The sequence below is a fragment of the Colius striatus genome, chromosome 1 (genome assembly GCF_028858725.1).
Source record: "Colius striatus isolate bColStr4 chromosome 1, bColStr4.1.hap1, whole genome shotgun sequence".
NCBI lineage: Eukaryota > Metazoa > Chordata > Aves > Coliiformes > Coliidae > Colius > Colius striatus.
The window spans coordinates 23,224,818-23,247,228 of NC_084759.1; the positions used below are offsets into that span (position 1 = coordinate 23,224,818).

Sequence of the window (22,411 nt, forward strand, 5' to 3'; positions counted from 1 at the left end):
AATATGTAATCAGTGGAAACTACTGTATGTGGCTTTACTGTTGCAATGAACTGCAAGTTCATCTGCAGTTTCTAACAAGAGCCAAATGGAGTTGCAGTTCCCTCTCAGTTCCCAGAATCAGGCCCTTTCTTGGCAGTTGTTCCTATGCAGCTGCTATTTAGCACAGTTCTGGTTTCTTACACTACAGAGACCTCTCTTTGAAGTCAATTAGCATTATGCCTGGACAAATATTGCAGGATCAGGCTATTCATTAAAGCCCTGGGACCACAACTGCCTCTATTTGAATTTTGCAATATATCCGTCAAGGATTCACAATTATCCACAGAGCACTGCTGAGATGGCCAAGCTCACATGAGGATTTTATCGTATTACTGCAGTGCACCATCTTTCTTGCCAGCCCATTGCTGTTCTGCTACAGACTACATTACCCTGCATCAGCAAATACAAGAGTACGCTGCTATATTTAGGTTTCATACATACCACTAAAATAGAGGATGTGTCAGCTTTTAATCTGACTTCAGATTTTTGTCAGCAAAGTAAAAGCTCATTTTCCCTACCAATGATGAAGTGTTCTCTGTGTTAGTTATCTTGAGCTATGCGGTGATAACTTTAAACTGCATTAGGCAGCTACAACTCTCAAGCAGAACAGAATGATTTTTACTAAGCGATATAGTAGGACACAGTAAGGATGCATAGTGTCAGTCAGCCAGCTTTTAATAGTGACTGCCACAGGCCATCTGAAAACCCAGCAGCAACCTGAGGGCAGAGGAGCAGCTAACCAAAGTGTTCTCTGTGGTGCCACAGCAGATAATTAGGGCCTCCCGAGTAACAAATCCAGAATAGAGATAGGTGGTGCAGATTGGGTTTGGTTTTATGTACCTGGCAATATGAGAAGAAAAGCATTGCTGATGATGATGACTTGAACAGTGTGGTGTATTGCACAGCAATGGGACTGGGGCAGTCCTATTAATGACATCATCTACTAATGACAGCAGGAGTGTGGTTTAACAGTTGGAACCACAGTTAGCACCAGGATAGCCATGTACATTCTCAAAGAAAGTACAGTTCAGTGGATGAAGCTGGCATTTTCACACTTCTTCGTAGAGCTACAGAGTAGGATCTTTTTGACATATTCACAAAACTTGTTTATTCATGCCATCATACACAAGGGGTACAAGTGTGAATTGCTCTCCATACTATTGCTTCTACAGAAAGCCAACAGACAACTTGCTAACCTATAGACCAAGGGTAAGTCTGCCTACATGAAAAACAGCTTTTCCACTCCAAAATGCTTATTCTCTCTTGCAACTGTCCCTGGCACTTTGCTAACTATGTGGATGACACCACATTTGCAAAGTAGGTCTAACTCCAAATAACATTGCATTTACTTGGTTGTGTGCAATTATACAACAGTATAAATATATCATTTTCCAAGTCTTTTTGGAACTCAATTTCAGTGCATCCCATCCCAGGGCTGGCCATCCCAGCCTCATGACACTGCAGCAGAGCCATTCTCCAACTCTGCGATCCAAGCTGCAGACTGACATCCCATTCCATCCTTGTCTCATGCCTGTCCCCAGGGCCTTGTCTGGCCATCCTGGAGCCATGTCTGACCCTGTTCCCATGTCCCAGGTACCAAGGAGCTACCAGCTCATGCTGCACCCCGCTGCTATTAAAGAAAACAGAAAGCAGAATAATTTCCTGCCTCTAGAGTCACATCTTATCGTTATTTAATATTTTCCCCTAATGCATATTTTTTAAATGGTCAGAACAACATTATTTCCAGTGCATGCACTGGTAAAAGTATAAGTGTTATTGCATCTGGAAATAACGGTACCAGGCCTGGCTACCACACAGTAACACTGCCAGCAATTTGGTACTTCAAAGGAGGTTCCCTGGGGTGGCTGAGCAGTCTGTGCAGCTGCAGCTTTTCTTAGGACACATTTCAGGTATTCTGTGAAGCACTTACTGCAAATCCATGGAATGAATGCCCCAAAATAGTGTGCTAATTGGCAAATAAATAAATAAATAAATAGATTGTACAGTAAAATGCAAGCAAGAGAGAGAACAACAGTTCAAAGGGTAGTTTCTTTTCCCTTCTCAGACAGGTTTATGTGGAGAACAACTAGAAGCCAAGGAGAGCCCAGTCCCCGGGACAGGGCTGCAGGAGCTCCTGTTGCAGGTGGAGCCCTCTGAGCTGCCCTGTGAGTCCCCAGCTGCTGCTGGGATGGGTTAGAGGGGCCATCTCCATCCAAAATGGTTGATGCTGCATGGTGGGGAGGGCAGGGTGCTGCTTGGCTATGACCCACGGGTACTCAGCGAAACTATACTTGTGTGCCTCAAGAGGTCTACTTTGAGAGAGCTTTTCCCAGGAAAGTGGTTAGAAGAAGTAATGAGAAAAGGGAATGAGAAAGAATAAGAAGTGATAATGTAAGAAGAAAGTGGTGCTGTAAAAGAACTCGAGAAGAAAACTGTTTGGTTAGTGTATAGTCACTACGGACAGGACAGGTGCTCTCACACAAGAAATTCCAAAACAGAAAAAATGATCTTACCCAGAAAGCAGAGAAAATACAAGAAATGATTAGGAACTGCAAATCCAGAAGGAATTTTGTCCTACTCAGCCCAAGACAAAGGTTTGGACATTTAAAAAAATTAATTTTTTTTCCCCCTTTTTTTATGCTTTAACATAACACATTTTAAACCCAAAAGTTAAAGACATGAATAGAAATCGAAACTTCTTACTTTTAAAACTGTTAGATCACTGCATGTCAGTATATGCTCATCTATTTTACAGAAATCAATCGAAATAGGAATTGATGGATGCTAAGCTTTACCTATAAAATTATTCCATTTGAAGAAACAGGTATTTTCTACCAGAAGCACTTTAATGACAAATTTATTACCAGCTCTGTAATATGCTAAATTTCCAGGATTAACGTTTTACCTGTGACCAATTTGTGTCAGAAAATGACCAGTCATTCTTTCATGTCTGGAGTTATAAAGCATTCAACCATCATGTCTTACTGTAAAGTTGGGTGCTAAACTTCATCTCTTTTGCTGACAAAATTAATGTTATAAAAGTAAACCAATAAAAAAATTAATGTGAGCACTGCTAAAATAAAGATTCGTTTAAAATTTATGTGCTTTCCTTTTGTTTATAGAGCAAGCCGCCACTGTCACAGAGAGGTTTTGATCCAAGCAGTGAAAACAATAAAAGCGATTGCTAAATCAATCTCAAAATTGATGGAATTTGTTTAGCTTTGGAAAAGCACACGCATATATTTCATTGGTAAATACCACCATGGCATAAATACTCATACAACTCATAAAGCAGAAAAAGTTAATGTGCACAGAACTTGAATCAAAATACTTATATTTGTACTACGCTCTACAGCCTTCATATTTTGTTGACCTGATGCTAAGTATACGAGGGCAAAATTGGCGACAGAGATCTGAGTTTTCTAGGCCAGAGTTGTTGGCATTTTGCTAAGTCAGCACGTTTGCCAGCAGAGCCATTGAATCAGTGACATTGGCTGCAAAAGGCTTTGTTCATCTGTTTCTAACACAGTTAAGGTGGCCCTTGGAAAGAAACGAGGATGCAATTTAAAGCTGAGACAGATGCTACAATGAGCAAGAAGAAATCACTGAGTTAGCAAACTGGCCTAAACTAGTCCTTCAGGCCAAAAGAAGATGCTGTGTCATCTAGGGACAGAGCAATAATTGCAACAACTATGTCCAATTGCTTTCATTTTAGTTGACACACACTGCATACATATTGACTAATGAAACAGAAAAAGCAGTCGGAAATTGGTGACTCCAGAGGTCACTTGTTTTATGACCGAGATATTTCTAGCTGGCAAAGGCTTTTCTGGGAATGAGGATACACTTAGGCTTTGAGGACATTTCTTTCTGCAAAACTGTGGGGCCATTATTAAATTCCAGTAACCCACATTCTGGGAAGCAGTTTCTTTTCTCTGCATTTCTTAATTGTGCTTCATTACAATTTAATAAGAACATTTACCCTCAATTAAGCAAATCATCCAAGCAGTTGCAATGAATTGGTTTTGTCAAATGCGAATTTAATTGCGTGTTAAGTATCTTACTGAATCAGGATCTCAGTGTGTATATCCGTGTATCCAAACCTCTCCTTAGCTCCTGCATGCTAATGCATGAGGGGTTCAGGGTATCCATGTCTTTAATTCCGTTTACTGCTCTGATCTTGGTGCCTCACAGAATATCAACTGTAACTAAATAATTTCCCCGTAATGGTCAAACTCACCAATGCTGTTAATATTGACAAGTGCATTAATTGGTTCATGAGCTCATGCTCAGGAGTGATTCTATCACCATGACTTTACCACTGGGGACAAGGCCTGGGGGAGGTGCCTCTGTTACAGGTGCCTCTGTAACAAGCCCCTTTGCCAGACTTGGCTGCTGTGCAAGCACTGAGCCAGGAAATGTGCCCAGGCACACCTCACCTCAACTCCCCCTACACCCGCCAGTGCCACCTCAAGCCCCTCAGTCCCACTCTGACACCAATAACAAATATCAGGGTTATCCCTGTGATTTCAGAACTCACTTTGCATGGTGCAAGTCGAATGTTGCTGACTTAACAGCTTTCCAAGAAGCTGTGTAGATCCTGCACCAGTGCTTTATGAACAACAGCATGCAAATGATCATAGCAACGGCACCCAATAACTAACATAATAGCAGAGATTCCCGTGGCTCTTCCATCAACCTCTGCATGTCTACACAAGCAAACAAGAAACTTTCAAGGTTTAATGCAGTGTCTTACCTGCTTTTTCCTTACACAGCTTCTGAAACAGCACCTGTAAGAAATAAAGTAATTTTCCTTTAATAATCATACATTTTTTCCCCTTCAAATAAGTTCCACATTTCACGATGACAATAGATGTCATTATTAATCATCATCATCTTATACAAGGCATAAAATCCAGAGCTCTTCCATAAAAATCATAAGGAACATCTAATGTTGCTTGTGAAGGACAACCTGGTGTCCATTCTCAGACCAGGTTCACCCATCTTTCAGGGAGTAAGCTTATGAGCAGTCTCTGCCACAAGCAGGGTACATGCCACAGGGATACATGAGGTCTGGCCCACTGGATCATGCCTGGCAGTGTATCACAGTGGTGAGGCTCTGGGAGCAGCATGCTGCTGGTGAGATGTGTGGGCAGCTGTACCAACAGGTGGCAAAGAGAGGACACTGTGGCTATAGCAGCTCAGAGTAGTAGTGATGGCTCTTGGTCATCTGTGATCAGGAAAGGGATGTGAACAAACTGATTTGCTGGGTTGTTTTTCTCATACTTGCTCATCTCCCTGCTTCAGGTGTGGCATGCTAACTGAAAGCGGTACCATTAACACCATACTTGGATCCACCTCTTGGTCCATTACTTTTCTCTTTAGTAGCTCTCAGTGTCCAAATGAGGAGGTTGTTGCCAGTGATTAAATGCATATCACCCGTTCTCCTTTCATATGGTAGATCCATCAACTCTTCCAACAATGCAGCTTGTAAATGAAATTAGCACAATGGGTGAAACTGTGTCTATTTTTTTTTCTTTTTAATTAGACAGAAGGCTGAACTGATTCTTCCAGATATCAGTGAACTCACAGGTGTGATGTGCTCTATCTGCAGTCATTTGAAAAGACAGCCATTCCTGTACCTTGCAGTGGCACACTCCCTCTTATTCTGATCTGCTTGTCCCCATGTGGACAACCATCTGCACCTTTCCTTAAGATGCACCAAGGGCTCTGTTATCTCCTCAGTCAATATTGCCTCTGCAGCCTTGATAGGAATCTCTCTATAAAAACATGAGGTTTATTTACTTTTTATTTAGTTAAGAATTTTACTGAGATACTTGAAAATTCTTCCTCTAAGCACAGAATTGGTTAAGCATATCTCTTAATAATAGGAAAAGCACAGCTAAACTACAGTTGTCTTCCCTTCTGCAAGGAAATTTCATGGTAAAAAAAAAATCCTTGCTCAGTTTGAAGGCCTGCCTGAGCAGCAGCTGAAGTTAGCCTGTTTTGAGCCAGCAGGGACCGAGTGAGGTGGTTACTTCTTGATGGGAAAATAACGAGCATCTGAGTCCAAATCAGGTTTTATTAATAGCTGTTTATAGCTTGGCTTTAGTTTCAAGTGGTGGCCAGCTCTGGCTCCTGCACACTGCTGCGTGCTTGCCCGGACTGAACTGATTTTCATCCGGGCTCCCTTTTGATTTTTAGCTCGGTGGTGGTGAAATGCCCACAGAGAATGGAGCTGAACCCCCTTCCTCAGCGAGAGCCCATCAGCCACTACGAGACTCTATGATATCTGCACAGACTCTCGTGCCAGACCTCTTCCAGTCCTGCTCTTAGAGAGACTTGGAGGATTTGCCTCCTCCTAGGTCTTCTACAGCCTAGAAAGGGTGAATATGCTTCTGATTCTCATCTGGCTGAAGAGGAAATTCAGCTTATTTCCTGAGTCTTTATACATTGGCCCATTCTGCAGGGAGCAAGAAGAAAAACTGCAGCACTAGAAGCCAAAATGTCTCTAGCAGCATCACTTAAGGAGTCAGCGTTGAGCCCTCAGCAGAAGCATTTCACTTCCATAGAGGAGCAAAAACCTGACACAGGCTATGTCAATTAGCAAGGGACAGGCAGGTTCCACATTAGTGTGCAGGGTTTTGGGGCTGTCTGTTTCTGTAGAATATCATTCTGTCCCTCCAATGTGCAGGGAGCTGAGTTGTTCTCAATCACCCTGATGGAGACAGGCACCTGATTTTTAGCATCATGACTCTGGCATTAGCACAGTGGAGGCGGGTACCTAAATTGCCATACTGACTGTTGGGATAAGCACTTCTTGAAGAATACATAAACGATATGTGAATAAAAATAAGTATGTCAAGCCTTCATGGATAGCTGGTTTCTGCATTCTGCCGCAGCCAGAAGGGCATCAGCTATTAAAATCAAGCCCAAGCTACGTTAACTTCCAAAATCTTTTTAGGATGACATACAAAAAAGGATGCAAATTGTTTCTGGAACAATACCAAGTGGTAACAGAAAGCTGCCAACTAAAAGGGATTTATGGAAATAATAATGATAATGCACTACATAACCAATTGTATAACAAAATGCATTTACTGGAGGACTAGCATCCCATCTGAACAGCATGGCACCATCTAATCAAACATATAGAAACCATGGACCAAGAGAGCATAACTCTAGCCAAAAGGCTGTTGCAGCACCTGCTACTATGAATAATAAAGAAATAATTTGCTTACAACTCCAGCTGTAGCAATTTTGCAAGTGGAAGTGTCAAAGAGAAACCAGAGACAAATACACTCTGCTGATATATCCACGTTTCATCTGCTGAAGCATGTAAACGAGCATGCAGAAAGCAGAAATTTATGAGGTGCTGTATCCATTTCTACCCCCTCAGCAGTCTTGTGCCTCAGCAGGGCCATCTTACCTGAGCTCAAGCCCTCAAGAAGCCTGCCTGTGTGGCAACACCCTTTGCTTTAGGATCAGAGCAGGGTGAACCAGGCTTGGGAACCGGCCAAGTCTACCCTCAGTGGCGGCACAGCTAGTTCAAGGGATGACTTGCAGATTAATAAATCTCAGAGGGCTCATCCACACTGCTATGTAAATGATGGCTATTGATGAGGCTGAAACACTGTACACAGGTTTGTCCACCTGACTCAGTAGCTCTGGGTTTGTTACAAACTGCTCCGAAGAGCTCTGCTGGGAGCAAACTGGCTATTGGAAAGCAGTGGGGAAGAGGGGATATCTGGTGTCACTTGGCCTTGGGTGAGGGACTGGTATATAAACGTAGTCTCCAACTCCACAGTATTAAATGTATGGGTCTTGTACAGATGAACAAAATGCCCATGAATTTTTTAGAAATCATTACCTGAATCTAAGCCTCACACTGCAAGATGAAAATGTCTCTGTTTGACAGACAGCTAAAAACCAGGACTTCTTTAAGTGTGACAGTGATCCCATGAAAGATACCTTTCACTTACAGAGCCATGCATGTGAAAATGTCTATTTGGGACATAGAGTAAAGGAGGGAAAAAAGGCTGTGTATCTATTGAGGGCAGGATTTATAAAGAACCTGAAAGATTTTCTGGAAAGGCATTCTGTCTGGAAACAAATAATTCAAATGAACTCCTTGGACTAAGTGGGAGGGAAGGTAGAAGCCAAACACCAGCATTATATATTCAGCAAGCAAAATAAACATAGTCATAAAAAATATTTTCTTCTCTAATATATACACAATCTTTCATGGTTATAAGTGATCAAGGCACAGAACTCATCAAACAACTGGATTAAATGATTTAATAATATCCCAGTAAGCTTATTGTCACATAAAAGCTTTTTTTTTCCTGGCATAGAAGATGAATACAAAATGGTTGACTTGAGTAACTTCAAAACCATTTTAATTTGCAACAGCACAGGGATTCTGTGATGCCAGCCAATCCCATAACATCATATACCATTTAAGATATGTATCCAAGTCTTTTGTGTTCCTCTTCCCCACCAACTCCCATTAGGTATGGGCTTTTTTATGCTCTCATTTCAAATATGCCCAAATTTTCCACTGATATTTCAGGGTACTTGTCAAACTGTAATAATTCACTCTCAGGAAATCATAGCCTCCAAAAAAAAATATATAATTAGTGTATCTATCCAGCACACAAATAACTCCTCTGGCTTTTTAATAAAAAGCCATAGAATTTATTCAACATAGATATGGTATCAAAAATATCACTGCCATGAAATAAACCCTGGCATTTTGACAGGACTACTTGACATCTGCTATTAATAAAAAAAGGCTTTGGATTCTGCAAGCTTATGTTCTGTGGTGAGCAACCAGCAGCACCACTCTGAAACACAACACTTCCCTCAGAGGTAAAATGGATAAATCCCTACGACTTCTTACTGGTTAAGTGATACAGCAGAAAAGCACTCTGAGCTGGAAAAGGTCCTGCAAAGAATAAAGACTGAAAATCCTACTGGTTCTTCATTTTAGTGATTTAATAATCTGCTAGGCTTTAATTAAAGCAACATAGAGACAACTCTAAAGGAGGAAACCAGCAAATCCCATGCAAAACTCAGGTTTATTGGAGTCTTTCAGAAAGATGTTGACAGAAGGAAGGAAAATCCTAGTTACTACTTCAAAATAAAATTCTAGAGTCCAAAATCGGAAGTAATATTATGACAGTCAGCACTGTCAGCCGTAACTTGAAGTTGCCCAGCCCCAGCAATGAGATCTTCAGCCTGGATTACATTTGCAAGTTCCTTAGAGAGCATTAGTCAGCTGAGAATAATGGCAATGCTGAAGTTATCCCATAGAAAACGCTGCTGAGGCTGCTGAGTCAGAAATCTGATTTCTCTCAGAGACTTGGCCCTGATCTTTGGTACAGGCTTGAAAACTCTGCTGGATTTAGGTGTTTATGTTGCATCTTCAAATGCTGACAACAAAGCTCATAATTTCTCTTTACAACCACTGCAGAGGTGTTTTTAGAGACCATGTTTAATATACAGCCTGAGGCAGATCCTCTTGGTTGGGTGGCATTCAGCTTCCTATCTCCTACATTGCAACACATTGGCCTCCTCACCAGGTTAGAAGCTGAGATATTGCACTGCAAACTATTCATGACTGATGGGTCAAAAAAAGAAAGAAGAGTAAACAGTTTCCCATTCTGCAGCCGAACAAGTCCACTTGCTCATTCACATGAAGTGTGGCCAGCAGGTGATTCACCCCATCTACTCTGCTCTGGTGAGACCCCACCTGCAGTACTGCACCAGCCCTGGGGCTCTCAACATAAGAAAGACATGAACCTGTTGGAGTGAGTCCAGGGGAGGGCCATGAAGATGACCAGGAAGCTGAAATGCCTTCCCCATGACAAAAGGCTGAGAAAGTTGGAGTTGTTCAGCCTGGAGAAGAGAAGGCTTCAGGAAGACCTTAAAGCAGCCTTCCAGCACCTAAAGGGGCCTACAAGAAAGGGACTCTGAGGGACTCTGTATCAGGGAGCATGGTGCCAAGACAAGGGTTTTTAATCTGAAAGAGAGTAGATTAGATAATAGGAAAAAGTCATTACTGTGAGAGTGATGAGAGACAGGAACAGATTTTCCAAAAAACCGTGGATGCTCCATCCCTGGAAGTGTTCAAGGCTGGGCTGGATGGGGCTTTGGGCAACCTGGTCTAGTGGAAGGTGTTCCTGTTCATGGCAGGAGAGTTGGAAGTAAATATTTAAGGTCCCTTCCATCCCAAAACATTCCATGAGTCTATTCTATTCTATAAGTACTTGATCATCCACACTGTGTAATTGCTGGGTCACCCTTAGCTCTGTTTTCAACTGTTCCAATTAACTATCTACCAATTAAACTGTAGCATAGTTCAAGAGATTGGGGACAACTGCCAAATGCCAGAATGGAGGTGGACTCTGCTCTAGATCTGCTTCTTGCCACCCTGCAGAGTCTTCCAGCACCATCACATCCTTTGTACCCACAAACATCTCCCTGAGCTGTACTCACTGGTGTGCAGCACATGTCCATTCCCTACACCCCTCACCTCGTGGCTTGCAGCACAGCTTTCACTTCAACATTAAAATTATTTTCCTTATGTTAGATTACAGCTGTCACAGTGACAGATAGCTACTTCAGGTTTCCTAAAATATAAAACCATTCCATACTTTTGAAGTTGAACAAATATGTAAGAAATAATTAATATTGTTTCAGCTAGAGAAAAAAAGACATAGTCCAAATGCGTACCACCTTACCTAAAATTAATGGGTATATGTATCCCAGAAACGCTGAGATTTGACTTGTTTTGTACATGAACATTTATAAAACTTGATGCAAGTTGAAAGGGTTTCTAAGGCTTCTTCCTTTTGTTAGCGTAGCTCACTGAGGCATTTTGCTGCTACCTAACCTGTGCTTCAATGCTACTGAAAACCAACCAGACAGGGTAGAATGAGTCCAGTTCTGAGGAAGCACTGCAGACACAGTGTTTCCACAGACATTTTAAATCTCTGACACTTCATCTCATTTTCCTGAGAGCTATGTAAAGTTTAAAGGGGTTATCAAGAAAGGATGTAAATAAATTAAACTGTGTGTCTCTGTAGCCGACATGGAGAAAGTCTAATTTAAAGATTGTAATTTATTTCTTTGCTTCAAACTGGCAAAATAATACAAGTTGTCTTTTTCCTGATTTCTCTGAGGATCTAGCATACAGAACCTTTTCATCCTGTGCAAATAAAACAGAACTCTAATATTTTTTGATGATTGTTCTAAAATGAGCTGAAGAGATTCAAGCATCTGGAAGAATTCAGGTGACAGAGAAATGTCTCCTAAGAACCCTAGACTTAATATGCTGAGTTGTATTCTAAAAAGATGAAACACTGTAAATATGGCCTGCAGATAAAAAAGCATATTTTATCTTTGTGCAGAGCTTTAAAGAACATTTAATGAACATTTTCAAATTATTTTTCCTAGTTTAGTGTTTTAGTTGGTAAAATAAGACTTGTTCTTAAAGTGCATTTTACTTTATTCCAAATATTTCTTTCAAATTTTACAACCAGATTAGTGCTGGTCTGAAAAGCACTGACATAGAAAGAAAGATTTTCAATTGTTTTTTTCTGTTTGCTACAAATCTGTATTTTGTTGATGCACTATTGATAAAAGTCCAGGAAGTAATGGGATATTTCATGTGGCTGTAGTGTTGAAAGATTTGATCAAACAGAAAACTGTCTGGAAACTATTTTACAGTGAAAACTTTTGGATGATTTATTAAAGAGAAAAGTTTAGAGCAATTGGAGTGGGGTATTAAAGTCAGCAACAATGAGAATCATTTCAACAATATTTAAAGTGAAATTAGAAGAAAATGAGCCAAAAAGACAAACAGTAAAGGAAGATTAATTTTAGTAACTGTAACTTATCACACTTTATTTAAAAAAAATATATTAATTGACGAGGGAGATTTTAACTTCTAGCAGCTGCTAGGATGATTTCTAAATGTCACGAAGTTATGGCACTGGTGGTTATACCCACATTTTTATTGAGGAGGATTCATTTCCAACACATGAGGAGCAGACACCTGCAGTCAGTGCCGTGGTGTTCCTCTACAGTATTTGTTACAATATTACATCAGCCCAGTTGTTCATTTTACATCAGATTGGGAGATGCCACTCATCCCTGTGGCTCAGCTGGCCATGCCTATTTATCTTGCACCAGCACTGGCACTCATTGTGACAAATGGGAAATGAAAGCAGCAGAACATTACTTTTATTCACCTCCATATTTCTGCTGTATAATTTGCTGCTTTCATCACATGACCTCTATTAGAGCTACCATTTCCTCTGACGTGTTGCCCTGATGTGAGCGCTTTGTTTAGTATTCTGTAACATCATTTTTTTGCTACCATCTTTCCACATTACCTTTGCTTCTTCTGTGATTTTGTCTAGGGGATGACATAGACACTGATTGCTATTCCATGTCTCCATAGGTGGATTTTCACTTCCATCCTTCATAGCTCTGGCTCTGCCTTAACAGCACAGATGACTGACATTGCAAATGTCACAGGCAGCTTGAGGCAGTAGCTCAGAAGGGAAAACTGTCTGCTAAATCTGACCCCAATACAACTAGTTGAAATTTGAACATCAAACTTTTCCTACTATTTAATGAGTAGCGAAAAGCGTCTGTGTTGAGAAGATCCTCTTTGTTGTTGACAATGTCATACCACACATGCAGGTTTGCTCAGAAGCCACTGTTCACCATGGGGAAACAGTGTTGTTGCGGTTTGCAAGCGGTCCACAGATCCCAAAGAAGGATAAGATGATATCAGAATCAGCAGAAATAATGAATTGGAGACTGCAATTACTGAGGAATTTTTCCACATCTTTTCAATTTAAGAATTCAACTGACAAAATTTTTAGAAAGAGAAAGCAAACTAACAAATAAAAAAGCAAATTATTGACATTGTTGAAATGTTTCATTTTAGATAGCTCTCAAAGAAAAAAAAAGGCCTTTTTGTGTTTAAAATGTGTTTACTTGAAAATCTAACTAATTTAATTATATTAGATAAGAAGTTCACAAAATCATTTTAAACTGGTCTCAGCCTGTGATCTTGAACTACACATGGAAACTTCACAAATTGACAGATCATTTCACAGAACAGAAAAACTATTTCTACCAGTATCTCTATTTTGAACCATGAAAAAGGGATCCCAAGGTTCATAACGTCAGATGCCTTCTTCATCTTCAAAGATTTCACTGTATTTGTGATTTTGAAGGCTGTTGGAATTAATTTAGAAAATAACTCTGTTCAGTTAAAATTCTTCTTATTTTCTTAAATGTAGATACTTAAAAAAAATCCAGAATGTTACTTTGCTGTAATATATCCATGATAATGTTCTTATTTTCAGGGATTTAAAATTATGCCTGTCAAAGTCCATGTTCTAACAAAAGCAAACTGTGACAGCTGTTTATCTGTTGTCACTATTTTGCAATTTGTGGCCAGCTAGATATACTTGAGAGACAGAATAGAGACATCCCACTGCAGAAACAGACATCCCTCGTCCCTTTAAGGTGACCAGTGCAGACAAACAGGTCTGGTCCTACCCAGCAAAACAGGGTGGTGTACCTCCCTCTTTTTCACTCAAACAAACTTTCCATAACACTTCCTACTTCTTTGCTTTCAAACAGGCTTTTATAAAGATCAACATTTTAAAAAATCTGATTGAAATCTAATCTGATAGTTTGCTACTGTGTTCTTGCATAGTCAGGTGCAAAGCTGGTGTAGGCAATCTCGAGCATTTAGCCAAGGGAACAGTTTGAGAAACACATATCCAACTTTGGTCTGCACAGTGTCCTGAAAGTTTGGTTCATCCTGCTCCATTCCCAATACCCACACTTTGCAATCACTTCCTTATAGGATACAGTTTTACTACATCTCAGTAAATTTGCTTCTTATAAACACAAAAAAACCCGTTCTCTTTATGATTTTTTTTTAGCTTCAGCAAGTCCCAGGAGTGCTTAGTCATTTTGAAGTCTTGACCCTGCAGCAGAACTAACATCAACATGCTCAGAACTGTGCAAATACCAATTAATGCTCAGTCCTGCCTTATGATAACCAGTTATGCTTCTGTATAAACAAAGACGTGAATAAAACCTGGAGAGAAGGTACTTGTCATGATATATATGTGGCAGTCAGGTGGAAATGTGATGGGGCAGAGGTGGGAGGAATACAGACAAAAAGAGCAATGACTGCCAAATGGAAATGGACAAAAGTGAGAAGTGAGAGCAGACCCTGTTTTTTACAAGCCTGGACAAAACAGTGTCACACACTGCTATCATTTTTGCCCTCTTGAGTGGGAAGAAGTGCTATATCTATTTTAAAGATAAAATGAAGTGGGAAAAGTACAAGAGGTCACACAACAACAGAGGCATGAAAGCTGGGGACTCTGCTATCCTACTAGGGGAAATGAGTGACTTCTAAAGCAAACAGCAGTTAGTAATCCATGGCAGAACATGAAAACTAAGTCTTATAAGCTCTGGACAGAGTTATGGTGTTATTTTAGCTTGGCCTAGAGTAGCACTTAGCTGGGAATGAACTTCACACTGCCATTAGCAGCTATTTTGTTTGTTTTTGCTATTGAGCATCCACAGAAATGTTTCATCATGGCTAGGATCTAAATGGGTATCAGGTATTCTCCTTTACACTCAACTAATCACTGTAATAAAACCTCAACCAAAAAAGCACATTTCCCAGTAAACTGATGAATAAGCAATCAGTAAAACTCTTAGTTAATATTTATGCTTTTTGAGGAAAAACAAAACCAAACAGGTTCAGTGATCAGTTTTCATTAAAAGATAAAGCAGGGGTAAGTGAAGAATAAAGTATTTTGTTCATATTTTGTTTTCAGTAACTACAGAAGTTGTGCATAGCAGAAGCATTCTTCCTGAGAACACCTGTGGGAAAATGTTAGGCAGTATCTCTGCCTCTTCTAGTGTCCCAGTAAAGGCTGACGCCCTTAGGAGAAGCAGGGATTATGACTGTCTTGTAACTTGTAATTATTGTATAGATTTTAATCTTTATATGTCATTCAGCTATTGGAACCCTGATGTAAATCCTTTTCAACCTCTGATCAATTTTCTTTGATTGCCTGTATGGTTTGGTCTTTGTTTATCAGTTTGCTTTTATGACAGATTCAATGAGGAATCTTTCCCAAGTCTTCTTTTCCTATTCAAAAACCTCCCTTTGGAGGTTTCATAGTTCTCTCTTTCTAAGAAAAAACCAAACCAACATCATCATCAACATCAGGTAAGATATATATGTACTTCTGATTCACTCACCCTTATTTTTTTTTTCCCTTCAAAAAATTGCTGACGTTCTGAGAGAGCAGAAATTTGTGTGCTCATATGCTGAAGGTGCTTCTGGCTTAATCTGTGACCTCCAGCAAGTCAGGAGTCAGCACTGACTTCTACGGTGAAACTTGGATTACTGCTGTTCAGACCAAACCCTTAATCAAATTGGTTTCTAACTGCTGCATCTGCATCACTACTAATATACATGTCCAAAGCCTAACTGAAAGCCAGAAGCAGAAGATGTTAGGGCATCTAAAATTATAACCATATTTTATAGTTTATGGTATCTTGTCATACAGCTATAATAAAATATCTGTTCAGAAGCATTAACATCTTGAATTTTCTGCATCACATCACTTGAATATTACGGGTAAAAGTCATAACGACTACTTAGCTGTCTGCATGTATCCTCCTCTTGCAACAGAAGAGAGTAGACATTGCTTGAGTTCTCTCCACCACCCACCTCTCCACTCACTCACATACAGACACATAGACACCACACTCTTGCACAGCCTAAAGCAGCTTCAAACTCATTAAATGCGTGTACTACCAACTCAAGCTATTTTAAAGCAAAAAAAAAAAAAACCCATACTTTACCTATTGAAATAGAATAAAATAACTATACTCCCACAGAGGGCTTTTAAAATTGGCATATATTGTTTCTCAGCTGTCAAGGACAGTCAAAACAAATACATTCACCGAACTCCTTCCATCTCTTATGAACCTATATGGTGAGCTGATTTTATGCCTCTCTGCAATGCAGACAAACATTTCATTTCTCTCTTTTTTATATATATATATATTTTTTTAGCACTATGACCTTCCTAAAATTATTCAAGGATCCTTTAGTGGAAAGCTCCACAGTCTCCTCAGAGTGTTACTGTTCTCAATAGCTCAGTATGACCTGTGAACTAAATTTAAGATTATATAATTAAAAAAAAAAAAAAGGTACTAAGACAATTAAAATAAGAAGAAATATTTCATAGCATTAATGAACATTTATTACAATATTTGTTGCCTCTTTTTTATACTGTTTACATGAAGATCATGGACTAAATGCTGACAGAATTAATGAAGATTCTTCTATCACCTTGCCTATCTTAGTTGTCTTCAATCACCGTGAGATAAATATCATCCTTCTCTGTTTTCTATTTCATAATTCAAGCTAACAGCCACTGCTTGAAATTTGGTTTTACAGTCAGATTTAAGGCACTGTTCATCTTCCAAGAAGCACTGATTTGACAAAAGCCACCATTGCTTCAGCTGATCTTAAATCAAGGTAGGTCTGATTTATACAAACTGAAAGTCAAGTCCAACAAGAATAAACTTTTACAGTGAAAATTATTGCTGTCAACTCTGAAAATGGAAAAACCCAACAGTAAAGCATGCACCTACTGATGCATCTATCCTCTCTGTAGTTTTACTCACTGAACCATAACAACTAAAAATACTAATTCACAGCACAACATCTGAACTCAGGAAGAGGCTGTTGCTACTCTGTTTTTACAAGTACTTCATCATGGGTGTATTCTAATATTCCAGGAAGAATTAGAATGTGAAATATTAAAAAGGGCCTCCCAGTGGGCAAAACCTACTAATTAATGCAAGAAAGGCATCTCAGCTTCCTGTGTCCTCTGGCTGAGCTTCTGGACTATTGTACATCTGTCAACACCCTTGGCAACAGCAGCTGCTGGAAAACTGGATGCTGAGATGCCTCTCTACAGCTTGAAATTCCATTTCAGCATGATGAGACACATTTGATCAGTAATTGTTTTGTTATATTACTGGGAGGAGGGAGGGGGTGTGATGGTGGCTCTCCCAGAGTTTCACAGTTGTAAGATAACTACCTCTATGCTGTACAGAGAATGACAACTGTCAGTAGCACATGGACAGACAGATGGGGCAAAAACTGCAGGATTTTGCACCAGATTCTCCATCTGAACAAACAGACTTGTTGGGGAACAGTTTGGGTGGAAGCAAGAGAGCCACAGCTCTGGATACAACCCTGTGAAACAACCACATGTGCGAGTGCTGAAAATTACCTGAGCATTAATGTTTTTTTATGGAAGATGATGGAAAACATCTGGCACCAAATCATGCTTCCCTTTGCCACTTAAACCGAGAAAGTGGAAGAAGTACTACCAAGGCTTAAGTAACTCTATAAATAATAAATAAGAAACAGAACAAAAATATAAAAAAGAAACAAATAAAAGAAAGAACTAAAAAGTAACACATGCAATTTACTCTTATGGAACGTAAACGTCTTTTCAAAACAAGACCTGGAGGACAGCTCTGCTAGCAAGAGTGGCAGACAATAGAAGCATTAGCAGTGGATTATCAGAGGAGGTTTCAGTGGAGTAGCTCCTCAGTTGTGGTATGTGCTAGGCAGATTTCTTACAAGACCCAGGAGCTGGAGCAATAATTTTGTAATTCATGGGGTAATGACATGACAAGAAAAGAGAGATGCCACATTACAGCCATCTTGCTTCCTGCACTCTTTTTCACAGAAGCAAGTAGCTGAGGACATGTCCATACAGGACAGGACCTTTAAATAATTACCAGTAGCTGTTTAGCCACAGAAGCGTGTAGCTTCATGCAATTGAGTTTTCAAAGGCCACTTGGCTTCTTGATAGCTGATGGAAAAAGTCCTGGGTCCTTCTCCCTGGATTAGCCATACCTCAAGACTGGTGGCCAGGTCTTCACTTAATGTAGGACCTACCACAGTCATGCAAGCTTAAGAAGACCATCAGATACATAGAATCTTACTATGAGCTGCTAAAGATCCACTGTGATTTAATTACAAAATGTCTGGAATTTTGATCTGCTTATTATGCGAGTTCAAATATTTCATCCCTTACAGCAATAGCTGTGGCGTAATGGCCACTTGCATTTTCACATTCAGGGCCCTTCAGTATTTTTGAAGTGTCACTAGAAACACCTATTAATATTTTATTGCTGATGAAAAGAAGAAATGTTCAGTTAAAACATTAATTTAAACAGCTAAGTGTGAAACAGAAGCAGCGTAGTCAGATACAAAGGCTGTACTTTGTGACAGCGTATTTTGACTCATCGAATATAACAGCTATGCACAGCGCTGAGCCTCCTTACCATGTACAAAACTAAAGAATGAGAATCTGTAATTCTGGGCAGATAATTTAAGAAGGGTGGAGAGGCCTTAACTATAAATTAATTTGACCATTATCTCACTGACTTTTTTATATGTCAGAGTCTTAGTATCCCTTTAGTCTTAATGCCTAGCCCTGTAAGCCCAATCAGGCAGCAAACACTGGGTGTATGTATTGTCGTGGTACATTCCCTGCAGTTCCTCCAGTCTTCATGCAAAACATTCCTCAGATTCTTTATAAACAGTCTGATTTCTGTCTGCCTTTGGCCTACTACATATTGCAATATTCACTTTCACTCTGCTCTAAATCTAATATAATTCAAATCTAATTAATGTTATGCAAGTCTAAGCTCAATCTTGACTAAAATGCATTATGGGAAAGACACTTTCATTCTAGCAAATAATCAGTCAGACAAATGACAATTCTAGGGTGACTTTTATCTTAAATAGTTCTGGAGGAAAGTAAAATTACCTCTACACAGAGGCTGTTCCACATTTGGTACCAGAATGTACCCACCTCTCTTATCTCCAAAAGTCTTAGAGTTTTTGATCCTATGTTGCAGTACACTATCTGACAGATTTTTGATAGTCACAATGCTTCTGAGTACCTACTGAGAGCTTTTCTCATATGAGCTTAAAGCACCAAACAACTTACCATTCATGTAGTGTTAGAACATGTTATTACTTACATTACAAAGCACTCCATGCTCAGGATGCAACCAGAAATAAGCTAACTTTTATTAGGGACAAACAATATATGAAAAATGATGTAAAACACCAGGCACATGTATAGAACTTGCATCAAAGACCTTCCAGTCCATTTGAAACTTTCATTGTAGCTGCTACAGCAAGGATAACATCTGACATCCAACTGCAAAGGGAACAGCCATTACTCAGTTGACTGCCTGTTCTTAAACGTGTAATCCAAGCTTGGATCTCAAGTGGATGGTGGATAAAATATGTAGGTAGTCACATGAGCTCCAGAGAGGATGAGGAGCTTAGAAACCTACAGAGCTCAGCATTTCACACCAGCGAGTTGCAGATGTCTATGCCAGGATAGAGGCTATACAGACGGCTCTCAAGAATTGCACCTTTCACCAGTATGGGATGCTCAAGTGCCTTTACAGATGTTTACAATTTCTGAAATGGTGCCAGGGGATAGCTGATGCCTAAAAAGAGGTAGTCTCTTACCTGCCACTAGTTCTGCCTCTAACAATGTTTGTAACTAAAAACTGAAACCCGTCACCTTGCATACCCACGGAAACACGTCTTTACAGGTGATTGCAATATGGCACTAATTTTCCAAGATGCTGTTTCAGCAGCCACTCTACATTGTAAAGCGCAACATTGTGGGGAAAAAAAAAAAAGGGGGAGAAAAAGGTAATGAATTCCTGGCAAGTTTTACATTCCCCTTTAAAAAAAATTACATACACCCTGCTTTCCTCCCTTTCCTCCAGCAAATACCATTCATGTTTAAGATTAGATTATTTTTCTCCTGATTTCTCTTTAGCTGCCAGAGAGTGACTCATTGTCAGATTTATTTAATTAAAATTACAGACCTTGTTCTTCTGGTACTACACGTTAAAACTTGGAAATGTAAAGGAAAAGGTCAATAAGGAGAGACTCTACAAGCCAGGAGATGTTAAACAATGCCACCAGCAATCACTGTTGATTTCAATTGGGTAGTTGTTGCCTCATCTAAGATTTTTTTTACAATAATGCAATAGAAATCAGTTACACTTCTCTGATACTTATCTGAAAGGTCAGTTTTGTTTCTCTGTCACGCACTAGAGTTTTTAGATCTTGGTCATAAAAGAAAAATCTAATAATTTAATAAAAGGGACGTGGCATAGTTACTGTTAGCAGAATAATTAAGACCAGCTAAACATGTAACACATGCACGTGTTATTTTGAAAGATTTATAAATCTAGTAATAGAGATAAATGAACATCAACTGTTCATTTAAGTCACTAACAAAGTGAGAAAGTTTTTTCAAAAGATGTTTGCAAGGTTAGCTTTTTAATATTATTATTCTAGAGACATTATAATGTTAACACATAGGACAAAGCATATTGAACACACTGTATAGTGTCTAAGCAATGGATATATTTTATTACTCTAATTTATACACTTTGAAGGTAAAAGCATACTTAGAAAGAGTGAAACTTTTCCTGAGAAGACCTATCTGTTGTTTGCCTTGAAAATGTTTCTAGGAGCCAAATATCAAGTCTAAGGAACTTGTTTTGACAGAAAGCCTTTTTAGTACTAGCAACCAAGAGCATTAGACTTGTATCTTACTCTAATAACTGTAATAATTTTTGTTTTCATACACTTCTCATTTTCAGAGAGAATCTAATTAGAGTAGGTATTTAACTGCACTATCCTCATCACTGCCTTTATCTAACAGCCTACATTATGCAGCTAAATATTTTACCCCTGAGAGTCTCCTCAATTTGCTTTGAGATTGTTGTAATAAAAAGCACAGCTACCTTAATGGTTTTGTAGGGGAAACAATTAGTAAACCTTACTGGTTTGGCATTTCAGAATCAATTAGCTCTGCCGGAGAAGTTCTACAAACACAATACTGATGCAGTCACACTTTGGAAGACGTTATTAATGCCAGAGGAGAAATAAATATAATTGGAATTAACAAAACAGTTTAAGTTGTTAGGGCTATTTACTTCTTAAATTTATTTACTATGTTTAATTCTGGGGGTGAGGAGGGAAAAAAAAAAGGAAAGCTCATAATTGCGGATAATAAGATTTTGCCTTTTTTAATGAATGATTAATTAAATGGATATTAATTTGAAAGGGGGCTAGGAATATAAAATGCAGGTCAACTGAAAATCCGTACTACAGAAGGACATCTCCTGGTATTCTGGACTCTTGTTATCCACAGGACATGCTTGTTACAAAATGTGTGTCCTCAGCAGAAGCTAAGACAGTTTCATGGAACAGACTCAGTTAAAGAACAGAATAGGATAACTGAAAATGAGGAGTTGAGAGCTAAACAGAATTTCCATTGCAACATTTTTGTCATAAATAATGAAAAACTAAAATGCTGTAAGGTATGAAGAACATACCAATGTTGGAAATATGTGATTAATCTTTATATTTAATGGAAAAGAAATGCTTTGATATTCCAAATCATTAAGATGATAGATTCTGGCACGTGGAACAAAGCAAACTTCAAGTTAGTCTAATAGTACATTGCATGGGTGGGATTCAATTCATCTAGTAATAGGTGTCTAGAATGCAAACACTTACAGCTGAGCTTGTCATTCTGTATGAGGGGTATCAGTCATCTCACAAAATAAACTTCTGAATAAAGTGCTTTCTAAACATGCTTATTTTGGCTTTTGACTGGAATGACCATGTCCCATTATATGTAAATGTCAGAAAAATCAACACATTAATTTTATAGAAACAGCATTTTTTGTAGAACTGTAGCTGTGCAGCACTTGCCTTGTCTAAGTTAATAGTCCCGTGAATGGCTGCAGTGGTACTGCCTGACCTTTCTGCAGTATTGAGGTTTATGGAAGGTACCTAATAAATGTAAAAAAATTTGAATCAAATAAAAAATGTAACAGCCTCATATGAGATGTGAATACTCACAGGCTGCCCAAGAATGGACTGCCCTGGGTGGTGGTGGAGTCCCCATCCCTGGAGATATTTAAAAGGTGTGTAGATGAGGTGCTGAGGGACATGGTTTAATGGTGGGATTGACAGTGTTGGGTTAGTGGTTGGACTTGATAATCTTAAAGGTCTTTTGCAACTAAAATGATTCTGTGATTCTACTCTGAAAGTAGATGCTAACAGATAAAGCTGCTGATGCCAAGGTGTATCCTTCAGTGTTAATACATCTCAGAGAAAAAGACATGTTTGGTATCAAAGCTGCCTCCAAGGAGACTACAGATG

General features: G+C 39.2%; 1 protein-coding gene across 7 annotated transcripts in view; it reads right to left on the reverse strand.

Moving 5' to 3' along the window:
• STARD13 (StAR related lipid transfer domain containing 13) overlaps positions 1-22,411 on the reverse strand; it is a 298,693-nt gene that overhangs the window by 162,096 nt on the left and 114,186 nt on the right. For all 7 annotated transcript variants that reach the window (XM_061993647.1, XM_061993616.1, XM_061993630.1 and 4 more), the window contains one exon: positions 4,796-4,829. In XM_061993647.1, coding sequence (XP_061849631.1) covers positions 4,796-4,829 — 34 coding nt within the window. The remainder of the gene's footprint in view (positions 1-4,795; positions 4,830-22,411) is intronic.